Source organism: Phaseolus vulgaris, chromosome 1 (genome assembly GCF_000499845.2).
Source record: "Phaseolus vulgaris cultivar G19833 chromosome 1, P. vulgaris v2.0, whole genome shotgun sequence".
NCBI classification, from domain to species: Eukaryota; Viridiplantae; Streptophyta; class Magnoliopsida; order Fabales; family Fabaceae; genus Phaseolus; species Phaseolus vulgaris.
Genome location: NC_023759.2, coordinates 2,001,773 through 2,014,439, shown reverse-complemented (window position 1 = coordinate 2,014,439; position 12,667 = coordinate 2,001,773). Strand labels below are relative to the sequence as shown.

The 12,667-nt window shown below is 27.4% G+C and overlaps 1 protein-coding gene across 6 annotated transcripts; it reads right to left on the bottom strand.

Annotated features, from left to right (window-relative positions):
* Nucleotides 1-813: 813 nt before the first annotated feature.
* LOC137816514 (proteinaceous RNase P 1, chloroplastic/mitochondrial) lies at nt 814-5,374 on the bottom strand. Of its 6 annotated transcripts, none has more exons than XM_068619679.1 (7): nt 5,175-5,374; nt 3,669-4,784; nt 3,373-3,462; nt 3,115-3,296; nt 2,737-2,857; nt 1,728-1,790; nt 814-1,460 (listed from the first exon to the last, which is right to left on the bottom strand). In XM_068619679.1, the coding sequence occupies exons 2-7, from the start codon at nt 4,737-4,739 to the stop codon at nt 1,317-1,319; spliced, it is 1,671 nt and encodes a 556-aa protein (XP_068475780.1). In that variant the 5' UTR covers nt 4,740-4,784; nt 5,175-5,374; the 3' UTR covers nt 814-1,316. The 6 variants fall into 6 exon arrangements, with proteins under 6 accessions (XP_068475780.1, XP_068475786.1, XP_068475781.1 ...); XM_068619685.1 differs by having other exon boundaries at nt 5,180-5,374; XM_068619680.1 differs by having other exon boundaries at nt 3,669-5,076; nt 5,175-5,332.
* Nucleotides 5,375-12,667: the final 7,293 nt, after the last annotated feature.

Here is a 12,667-nt window from a genome sequence, read left to right as displayed (position 1 = left end):
TCAATTATTCCACTAATTTATTTGGTACTTACTCATTCAATACTTAAACTCTATTAAGTTATTTAATTGTTTTATTTTCGTTTTTCTAAAATAAGTAATTCACAAGCTTTTGATATAGTACATAATTTTGCTTTATAAGACTTTAGATAAGTTGTTTTATTTATTTGGAGAAATTACACTTTTTTTAATTTGTGTTTAATGACATAAGCATTTTTTAATTTTAAAATAACATTTATTTACTCTATTTAAAATATCATATTAACTAAAATTTAAATTTAAAACTAAAATTTTCTTGCAAATAAATATTATAAAAAATTATTTTCAATACATAGAATAAGAGAGGTAAATACCACTTTATTAAAACCACAAAAGAAAATAAGTATAACTTATTAGAAACATAAACAAAGTAAACATCTATTAAAAAATTACAAAAAAATATAAATATCATTTTATTAAAAATAAGAAAAGCAAATATCTATTCTTGAACTATAAGGAATCTGAATATAATTTTATTTCTCATTGATTACAGTTTTCACTATTTATTTCTAATTTACAATTTTTGCATGAAACACTGTATATCATTTACAATTTAATAGTTTTTACAACTGCAGTAATATTTTATTGTGACCGAATGTCATGTTTTGATACAAATTAAGATTCCCGAATCAAAAAATTAACTAAATAATTAGTGGTTAGATTATAATCTTAGTATCCACACATGTCAAAAGTACTTCACAAACCAAAGGGTCAATAAATACATAAAATGTAAAAAATATTTCATGAAAGTCCTAAGAGTCAACCAATGTCCCAAAATTGTGTGAAACAATATTTTCTCAATGCTTCGTCATGCATGAAGCTCGCAAAGATTTGTATAAATCTCGTCATACATTATTTTCTTGAACTCAATGGCCCAAATAATCATTACTGACACCAAATATACCTGTATGTTTTCCGGAAAAAATATGCTACCACAGCAGAAGTTATCCTATACTGTTACGAAGGAGGTATACAGAGGCAAATTGATGTGCAGGTAATGGACCCAATCAGTTCCTAAAGTAACTTAATGCCACTTGAGCAAAATAGATGGGACAAATTAGCAGGACCAGCAAGCTTTCTTCCTTTTTGGGCAGCCTGGAGCTAAAGGAAAAACAATTGAGCAACAAAAAATATAAAATACAGAATAAAGAAATGAAAATTGTAGCAGCTCCACATCTTGTGCCTTAAGTTCATCACAGCTGCTTGGAACTACAACTCAAGATGAGAAAAAACTGGAATAACTACTGAAAACAAACCAAGAAGATGAAGATATGCCTCCCTCATGTGCAATCAGACCTGGAGGAGGATGTCCATACACTATGCAATGAATTTTTTTTGGATCTTGTGGCACACAACCATTTCCTTGGGATCTCTGGATCATCACTAGTTACAGTTGGCACATGCCAGCTACCATTGGCTGATTCCTGCAGTTATATTACATTTAGCATGTCTAAGAATATTGGAAAGCTCAGTTTTATCTGTCAAATCATTGTTTTCGCTTTCAGTACAGAAAGAAGGGCTACAAAATAAACACAAGTGAAGGTAGACAACCCCCGGACCCTCAGATTGGAAAAAATCAGCCCAATTCATTCAATACACAGGTATGGATTATATCTTGGTGCAGAGCAAGAACAATTATATAGCCACAGTATCATTTGTTCGGTGAAAAAGCAGTTGGGTTGTCATCTCACCTGAATAACTATAGAGTAACATGGAGGCATAATTAGGGAGCCTCCAGAAGTTGATGCTCGAACCTGTAAACCAAAAAACACATCGTCAATCCTTTCGCTATTGAAGTCAAAAACTCGATTAAAAGTCATGATCAAAAGACAAATAGCACATTAGTAATCCAGCATCAAGAAAGGCTACAATTCTTGAGAACTGATTCTAACACAGAAACATAACAAACTCTAGTGAACTAAGACGACAAAAATCCTAACCCATTGGGTGAGGTCAACTACATGGATCTCACAATGCTATTAAGGCCAAATTCTCAACAATATTATTTATCATGAGATCCCTCTTAAAAATCTCCTCCAATGTCCTTCAAGACCTCCCTCTCCCCCTTTTTGCAAGGCTAAATACCATGCAATCTATTATCCTCACTGATGCTTCCAACTACTTTCTTTACAAATGTCCAAACCATTGTAACCAATATTCATGAAAAATACTAGGAAAAGGAATTCTCTTACACACTCTTTTAGGAATACATGCTCTCTTTATTTGTATAATTTATTGAAAAATCACAAATTTATGGGATTCACATCGTATTTAATGAATATCTCTCCTAATTTTATAGCTTCTAATAAATTCCTACCGATAGAAGAGAGTTCGTTAGAAAGAATATATTAGAGTGTGTTCTTAGCACTTCTCGTTCCTTAATTGGTGTCACCAAACACAAATATACGTTTCGAAGCTTGCAAGCTTGCGGGCTGTTACACTTAAAAGATTTTTTATATTTCTTAATATAATATACTAGTCAGCATGACACTATAAATAATGACATCTGACAATTAAATGATGACAGCATGCAATGGCCCATTTAATAAATTATTTTTTCTCAGGCGGGTGTTTTATGATTTTGCTGCTAGCCTTGGGTAGTCAAGCAGAATTCAGAGTATACGTTATAAAGAATGCATCCGGAATCTGGCAGAGTTATACTATATAATATATAGGGAATTCTTGAACAGTTTATAATACCTGATGCTTTTCCTTCCATCTCGGAAAAAAACTAGAACCCAGTAGTTGGAACAAGTGGTCCCTCATCTCATCATCTGTTAACAGTAAGCATTTACAACTAACAGCAGCATATAACCAGTACCTGTGTTAAATAAAACAACACCATTTTAGTACAACTGAAGTGTAAGACCGTAGAAACATGTATACTTTTGAACTTCTATTCATGTCAATGTTGTGAATGTGTGATACAACAAATTAACAACATACAACCCCAATCCAACTACATGGAGTCAGCTACATGGATCAATCAACACCATCAGTTTCATTGGAAAAGTAAAATAGAAAAAATAAGAAAGGAAATTAGGCAACTCAATCTAACTTATGGAAGCACTACATTACCAGTCATCGTTTGAACCTTGAGGTGTAGCATAAAGAGCACCATTTTTTTTCCAATTTTCTATAAGTCTCCTGTTTTTTGGATTTTGAGCGGGACCACCATTTACCCGACTTATATGCAAAATTATAAGGGGCAATCTCTTCGAAGGGCTTATTTGACGTAATTGTTCAACAACAGTATTAAGCTACAACCAAGGGCAAGGAACCATTAAGTATCTACTTTTGCAATGGGCTAAATAAATTCAATACTTTCATGCTCACCCTCGAAAAGCTGAAATTATGCCCATTGGAAAGGCCTACATTTGCACCATCTACAACAGCATCAAACGGGCCATGCCGCTCAAGCCATTTCTGCAGAAGTTAAACTCATACATCAATCACTATTTCATTGATAACTTTTTATCAATAACCAAATTGAAGACAGAATTGAAAATAACACTACAATATGCAAACTTTGTCAAAGGTAGCCTACAGGGAAAAAAGGATGGCCCTTCACCAAACTCAGCTTTTAAGTATCCAAACAAAAATTTTAAACAAAACAGTGAATCTTGTTCTACCTGAAAATGAACAAAGTTTGCCTTGGCTTCTTTTTGGCAAGCTAATTTAGATAATGAGGCAGCAAAAGTTTCGGTCTCTTTTGGATCAACATCAATGCTTACAAGCTTCTCACCGCACGAGAGACACACACCATCCTCGTTCACCTGAGTGTCCACCATCTTCCATCGCCCACTCCCAAGCCACCCTTGACCGTGCCATCCTCCACCTCCTTGAAGAATCCCTTCCCTCACCTTGTTAACATCCCACTTCTCCTTTCCAATTTTTGCAGCATATTCTGAGTTAAACCAGTCCTGAACTATCCGTGAAGTTGATTCAGACACCTGTCTCACTGTTGCGCGCAAACGGTGCAAAATCTCATACACCTTGTCTTCCTTCTTTGTTTTGACACTGACTTCCAAAAGAGCAGAAAGCTCACGCTCCTCAGCCGCAATACCAGACTCAATCATGTCAGCATCAACTAGATAAGCTTTCTCAGCATCACCCCTCTTGCAAAATCCAAACAAAGCTGGTTCATACGATCTTAGCTTGGGAGCAATAGCAACATTCTTCATCTGCTTTAGCAATTCGAAAGCCATATCAGGATCTTCCTTGGCAGCAGCAAGCCTAGCAGCACTGGTAAAGGTGGCTTCATTGGGCTGAACTCGGTCATCCAACATCTGCTGAAATATCTCAAACCCCCTTTTGAGACCCAAATGAGGAACCTCAGCATTTTCAACAGAACACAAGTATAGCAATTTGTTATAGTGATCAAGGTTGAGTAGAACCCCCAATTTTCTAGCCTCATCATAGTGGCAAAGGGCTTGAATAACATCTCCATCATATGAGCACTGGTTTAGCTTACGCAATAAGACCCCTTCCGGAGATTCATAGAAAGCTTTTCTTCTCGCTTTGCTTGAATGCTTAACCGTGGTTGTTCCTCCCTCTCGTGATTTGTCCGTTCGGGCTAATGTAGTGAGGGAGGAGAAGTTAGTACCGGCAGTTAGGGCACGTTTGGCATAGTGGCAACACAGAAGTGGGCGCCAGTAATGCAATTGTGTGAAGATACTGAGAGGGTGAGGGAGTCTCGCCATCGCTGTTTCTTGAACCAACAACAGAAAGGGGAAACAACGACCAAACTGAAAATCATAAAATCCAAGTTGAATACCACTTTGTCCGGAGAAAATTAACACAAACCTAGATAGAACTCATTTTGTTTTTGTATTTGTTTCTTGCTACGGTCTTTAACACACATTTTCTTCTTCCTAAATTCTACCACTCATCGTAAAGTTGCAGCTTAAACAATGACAAGTTCTATGTCTCTGTTGCAAAAGCGAATAACTTCAAGCTGGTAAAGAGTTCAAAACTCTTGAACAACCCATGGGAAATTGTTACAATTCCAACGACTAGTTATTGCATCCACATTTTCAACTACCAATGATACTATAATTTCAGTAAGAATAATTGGTAAAGAAAAGGAGTAACTGAAAAACAGTTATTAGAAATGGATTAAATTCAAAAGGGGTTACCTTACCGGAGAGAGAAGCTTCTGTTCATCGGTGGAGTGATTGTGTTAGTGCGGAACAATGCAAATTTGGGAATTAAGGGTTTGGATTGTGTTGATGCAGTGGAGATGCGAAGAATGAAATGGATAATTTAGTGGGAAAACGAAAAAAATGTGAGTGTAGAAAATAATTCAGTGGCTGGGAAAATGGAAGGAAGAAACTTCATTTTTTTTTCGTTTTTATTTTTTAATTATATTACTGTTACTTTTTTAAAATGTTATATATCTAAAAATCCTTTTTTTTATATTTTGTTCTTTTTTTCTGTTTACATTTTCCATAATAGATGGAAAACAAGGTAACATATTTATAATTAGAAAATGAAAAAAATATACAAATCAATATTTTCTAATTTTTCGATAAAGAAGATTATAAAACACTTATATTTATGATAGACATTAAAATAATATTTTTATTTGTAAATTATATTTTCTACTCCAATTAACTTTCTCATCTTTTCATCTTCAATAATATCTTTAAAGAGAGATAAATAGAATAAAGAAATAGTTCTCATGCATATCTTAAATCCTTTCTTTTCTTCCAGTTCTTCTTTATTTTTTTCAATCATTTTCTCTTAGATTTTGAATCAAAAATTTAAAATTTAAAAGAATTTTATTTTGTCTATCATCTCTCTTTAGTAATATATTGTGTGCATGTAAAATTTTCCAAAGATATATCAGTTAAATGCAAAATGGCTGGTGATTATGCATTTTCTTGGAATTTAATTATACTAACTAATTCGTATTGTTTAATTATATCAATCTTAGTTTTAACTATTTTTTATTAGCTAAATTTTGATATCAATAATAAGATATAATTATTGAGAATTTAACTTGGATTATATTATTTTTTATCATCAAATCAGTGTTTACTTTTTTATTAAATTTCTCAAAATTTAATTTATTTCTATACTTAATATCTTTTAATATTTTATTTGTTTCTCTCTACTTATTGGATTCGTAACTTATTTCTTTCTATTAAACATTATATCCATTCACAAAAGAAGACATTATGGGATATGTGAGGAAAATGTAAATAAGGCAAATACACAAATTGATGAATGATATAAATAGATAAACTGAGAAAGTTACTAAATTTAAGAATAAAAAATAATTCCTTGACATCATATAAAACAAAATTGTACCGAACGTCTCGTGCATGTCGGTATTCGATACTAACCAAACAACACAAGGTTAAACATATTTACTAAAAATATGTATTAAATAATATGAGTGTTAATTACAATACACATTTTAATCAATATTTAACTCTAAAAAAAACTCATAAAATATTATAAATAAGGGTAACAATTAAAAAAAAACATTTTATCATTATAAAATTAATTGTATTTGAATACTGAACACTTACTTAAACATCAAAATATCTTTTTCAGGTGTTCTCCCAACCAATAACTTAAATTCGAATGATTAAAGGAAGAAAGATGATGATGGAAGAAGGTCAAGCTCAGACCCAATCATTAGGTCCATGATAAGGAAAATACAAGAAGACTGTGACTCTGTTACTGGTGGTGGCAGAGACACCTTCATCTATATGTCATAACCTAGTGTAAATATTTAGAGTATAATTTATTTTCTTGTCAAAAGTAGAATATGAATTTTACTTTTAATTTTGCTTGATTGTAAATAAGGTTGAATTAGACACCTAAAAATCAACCTAAGTTGAATTAGGGTTTCTAGAAAACTCATAAATTAACCTAAGTCGGTCATTAACTTATAGAAAGTCACATGAAACACACCTTAGTCATGTTTGCCTTGTGACTCCAAAATAGGCATCACTTTCAAACCTAATATTTTTTAATTTTCCCACTTATTTCTTTGTACAATGGTCGGACCTCTCTAACCTATATAAAGAAGTGTTTGACTTATGAAATTCTAAGATCAATATATGAATGAATTGCTGTCAAGTTTGCATGTTTTCTCACTCCTTTGTCTAAATCTCTAGGATAGAAACCTTGATCCTTTTCTTCACATCTTCAAGTACAGTCAATCACTCTCTCTACCTCTCATATACCTTCAAGAAAATCATAGCTCCATTGGAGTCATCCTTGTCCGCCACTTCCACTGAGCTTTCGCACACTGTCTCAAAAATCCAAAGAAATCAAATCGGAATAAATACTACACCATCAAACGAGAATGACTAAAGAATAATACTCAATTGCTCAAAGAAGGATACTCAGCTCAATCGATAATACTACACGAAATCAAACACAATCTTACTATACAACCTATTTTAATAATATAATAATTTATATTAAAATATATAAAAAATATAGTCAATTATGAAGTGGAAGTTTATTTTTTAATGGAGTTATGATTGCACCACACATTTGTCTTCTAGCCGCAATACTATGCAGTTTCTTGTTTTCAACTTTGGACTTACATAGCAGCCGTCAAAAGTGTTTTCTTCTCTTAATTTATAATAAATATTAATTTAATATAATGGGAGTTCCTGTTTAATGTATACAATTTTTTTCACTATTTTTCTTTTAATTTTTTTAAATTATTATATAAAATTTACAATAACATCAGTATAAAAAACAAAACAAAAATATTAAAACCAAAAGTAGAAAGGGAAATAAACTAACATGGATTGGGGAGATACACTTTACAGATTTTAAAAAATTAGTATTTTATATTTTAGATACAACATAACTTCAATAATAGATAAAATTGTTTATTTTATATAATAATAAAAAAATTATAGATAAAACGAAATGCAAACCTATAACTATATTTAAAAATTGATAGATAAAATATATGCAAGACATTATTCTTAGAAGAAAAAAAAATATAAATCAACTTACTAAAGGATTGACGGTTAATAACTACTTAAATTGTTGAGAGAAATGGAACTATAACTCATAAGTTCGTTGCAAAATGGACATTCATATCCACATGAATGGCAATTTCTTGAAATATAACTCATTGGATAATACCAAAGTTATTGATTAAAGTACATTAATTCAATATGAATAAATGTCATGTCAAATTCTCGAGACGAAGTGTATTATAAATTGTGACAATAAGTCCTTATATGATTCATGATGTACAAATATAATTTAAAACTTAAAATAAATATCGATATTGTATGTGTTATTTACTAAAATTTGATTAAAAAAAGTTCAAGACAATTAAGTTTCTATATTATCTGAAGTGTAAGTTTATATGTACAAGTTATAAGACACAAATTCAAAAGGTTTGTTAATTATATTGAAATACGATATTTTTTGTTTTTTAAAATAATATATTCTACCAAAGTTTTATTTTCTTTAAACTATATGGGAGTTTGTTGAAAATACTGGTGTAATTTTTTTAAAAAAATAATCATATTATTATTGTCACTTGTATGGATAAATACGTTATATCTCACAAATAATGCTACTTTCATGAGTTAACGAATTAATATTAACGTTTTTTTTTAATCACACTTATTATTATTTTCTATTTTTTTATCTATAAATACAACATATCCAATGTAAGAAAAAACAAACACAATAACTCTTAAAAAAACAATCTTTTGTTACATATTATCTTTTAAAAACATTGGTATTCATAATACTTATAAATTCGTTGTTACATTCTATCTATCTAAAATTGAGTTTTGGAACACTTGTAAAGATTTCGGGTTAATAGGCTGAATGAATGTTTAAAGTTTGATAATATTAGTTTTGTATAAAGTTTGAATACCTCTTAAATATTCTAGGGTTTTGTTTTTATTTGATGTGTCTTATTCTTTGATGAAGAATGGTACTCCAAAAACAGTTTCATTTTTATTATATTATAGTTATAATAATAATTATAGAGTTAGTAATTTCAAAGACTGGTGGACCCCACCTACTGCTTCACCTAATTTCTACTTTCTTTTCTCTTAGTTTCAATCATTTTTATAGTAAGCGGAATTTATAACAATTTATACGCTTTAATTATGAGTTAGACTCATTTGATGGTGATTTGAACTTTGATGTAATATATTATCTAGTATTTCTTAGATATTTTAACAATATATAATATCTTATAATTAAAATTAAAGTTGAAACAACTCATTTTTACATATAATATTATAATGTGAAAAACTCTTAAATTATAAGAATTTTTTTATAGAAAAGTATTATCACCTTTTCAATTCCTTGTTGCTTAGGTTTCTTATAACAAAATAATCAATCTCATATAAATATAAATTTGTGTGTTTGATCATTGTATCAGGGGTTTGTGCTTTACAATTTTTTCCTAAAAAATTTTAGGAGAAAAAAAATAAGAAAGTTTCTGTATGTTAAAATTAAATTATGTTAGATTAAAAGTACAAATTTTAAAAAATTATGAGTTTTTAAACAATGCTTTAATATAAACCAATTTTATCTTATAAAAAACTTTTTTTCCTCCCAGAAATCTTATGGAGAAGTTTTTTCTTTTTTAAATAAACTTAGTGACATATTTTTTACGCATATATTACAAGTTCAATTTTTTTCCTCCCTTAGACCTTGAACAAATTCCTATAAAAAAATTGTGAAATAAAATTTAATTTTAAAGATAATAAATTACTTGATTAAATTAAATACTATTTTAGAAAAAAAAAATTATCTGTATTTAAAATAATTTTTTTATTAATAAAAATTATAAATTAGTTTTTAAATTGATATCTAATTAATCATTAAAATTTTAATTAATCTAAAATAGTTGATAGTTAATTTATAAACTATTTGTTACTAATAAAAAAAATACTTTAAATATCAATAATATTTTTAATCTTTAAAATATATCTAAGTTTTAAATTGTTTTAAATTATTTTAAATATTCATAATATTTTTAGTCTCTAATATTTGTTATTATTTTAATTAACATAAAGTGGCAATCAAATATTGAAGTAATTAACAATTTTGAAAAAGACATATCTTTCTATTTTTTCTATTTCAATTTTGCTTCTTTAAAATCTTATCTTTTAGTTTCATATCATTCATATCAATCTCTAATCAATTATGTTTCAATTCTTTAATTCAGTATTCTTTATGATTTATAATGAATATGAGAATCCCATACAATACTTAGATAAAGAAACCATTATAATCAAACTTATTATTATATTAGGTACAATTGTTTTAACTTAAATTTTTTGTATCCAATAATAATAGTAATAAGATAATCCATTATTTTAAATTAGTTAACGTATGTTTTCAATTGTATAGAAATTTCGTGAATCTGAAAATTAATTTTCCTTGTTTCTTTAAAGCGTTTTGTTGAAACGTATATTTTTCATACTCAAGTTCTTCAGAGAGAAATCATTTTTTTAATCTATTGGTTCAATATGCAAGTTAAATGCAACACAAATATAAAAATAACTACAATTATCCTCAACAGATAATAATTCATTATAAAAAAATTATTAAATATAAACTAATTTAAAAATAAAAAATAATTAATCATTATATTAATTAAATTAAATATTATTTTGTAAATTAAAAATTCTTAATATTTAAAATAATATCTATTATTAATAAAATGTTATGAAATAATTTTTAAGTTAATATATAAGTTATCAAAATTTTAACTACTCATATATACATTGAATACTCATTAAGCAAATACACATATATATAATTTTAAAATATAAACTTTAAATAATAATTAAATTTAAAAAAGTAAAAATAAATAATAATTTATACTAAAAAATGTATTACTATATATATATATATTTTTTAATTTAAAAAATATATGTATTTAAATAATTTCAAAGTGTAGACACTCTTAATATTATTGGGGTTCTCAAAAGGAATAAAATTATTTTTGAAAATCCTTCCTTTTAAAATTAATATTATTGTTTTTGTTCAAAGACAAAAAAGTTTCCAAATGCATTCACTTATTGTTTGATGATTGAAAAGAAGAGAAAATGGTATCTAATTTGGGTGTGACTTGCTGAATCCTTATCATCAAGTCATGCTGATTAATACTCCATTATTATTATTAATATTATTATTATTATTTATTATTATTATTATTATTATTTGTTATTATTATTGTCGGAAAGTTTAATTGATAGTGAACTGATGCATGGAGGGCACAATCGTTTCATTTCATGAGATATTGGTGATTTAGTTTGGTGAGTGGTTACCCCATCACTTCTTATATTTTTTTGCAGATCTTTCTATATGATAATATTGTAATTAATTATTAGTTCTTATCATGAGATCTAATTTGTTCAATACTTTAATTTTTAAATTATTTTTATTTCTTATAAAATTAATATTTCATTTCAAATATATAAGATAAATAAAATTTTGGCCTTATTTATATCAGATAACCTAGACCATGTATTTGTTTTCTTTATTTTTTATAATGGAAAAATCCTGATTCATAAGGTATAAACATTTTTTATGTGTAGATATATATTATTGTGAAACTTTAAAATATTTGTGTTGGTATCAATTAAAAGCAATTCTTCTAAATTAAGCAAACCCTACATGTGACCATGCATAATAAGAAATCAAACTTATAAACTTAAAAATATTAGTTTATATAGTTACATAAACTTTACCTTTAAATCATTATATTAAAATATATGCTTTAGTTCACATTTATAATTTTATTTCTTATATATATATAATCTTCTTTAATCTCTACCACCTATATTTATAATTTTGTTTTTAAATAGTATATATAAACACTAAAGTGGATAATTTTATAGAAAATTAAAAAATAAAGTTATGTTCAACTGTAAGATCAAACGAAAACATTAACCAATAATAAACAATAATTTTTAGTAGTATTTTTATCTGTTTGGTCATCTAATTAAAATATTTTATCTCGACTTATACGTGTTTGTATTTTTATTTAATTATTAAGTATTTCATACATTTATCATAAAAAAATTATTAAGTAGGCATAGTGATGACAAGTTTAGTCAATTTGCATGAAATTCTAAGTTTAATTTTATTATTATCATTATATAATAAAAATTAGACGTGAATAATAATAATATCAAATTACAAAGTTAAAAAATGTTAATATAATTGAAAATGGGGATATTTGTTCATTATCTTTTAAATAAATAGATAAAAAAATATTAATTAAATTTTTAAGAAAAAATATATAATCTTTAAATTTAAAATTAAAAAAACTATGAAGTTTCTCAAAAAAACTTCCTAAGCTTACCCTATGAGTTACATGATAAGTGCTAAAATAGTTTGATCTTAATTTTTTACAAAATTCATTTAATGGTGGAATTAGATTAGATGATATGTAAAAGACTTGCTTTCAAAAACTTGTTTAGCATAAAAGGTTAAATTTACACTTTTAAAAAGTTTATTTATTAAAAAATTATAAAAAAAATATAACTAAATAAATTGAAACCTTTAAGAGATGTTCCAATTGTATAGAAAAAAAATAGATAAGCTTAAATAAAACTAAATAAACTATCCATGAAAAAAAGTTTATTTGCAAATTTTACGT

Excerpts from the sequence above, each read along its gene's own strand:
- LOC137816514 (XM_068619679.1), bottom strand. The coding sequence starts at position 4,739 with ATGGCGAGACTCCCTCACCCTCTCAGTATCTTCACACAATTGCATTAC. Across the intron at positions 2,858-3,114 it reads CAAGGTTCAAACGATGACTG|GTACTGGTTATATGCTGCTG; the intron begins GTAATGTAGTGC and ends TATTTAACACAG. Across the intron at positions 1,791-2,736 it reads GATGGAAGGAAAAGCATCAG|GTTCGAGCATCAACTTCTGG; the intron begins GTATTATAAACT and ends TTTGGTTTACAG.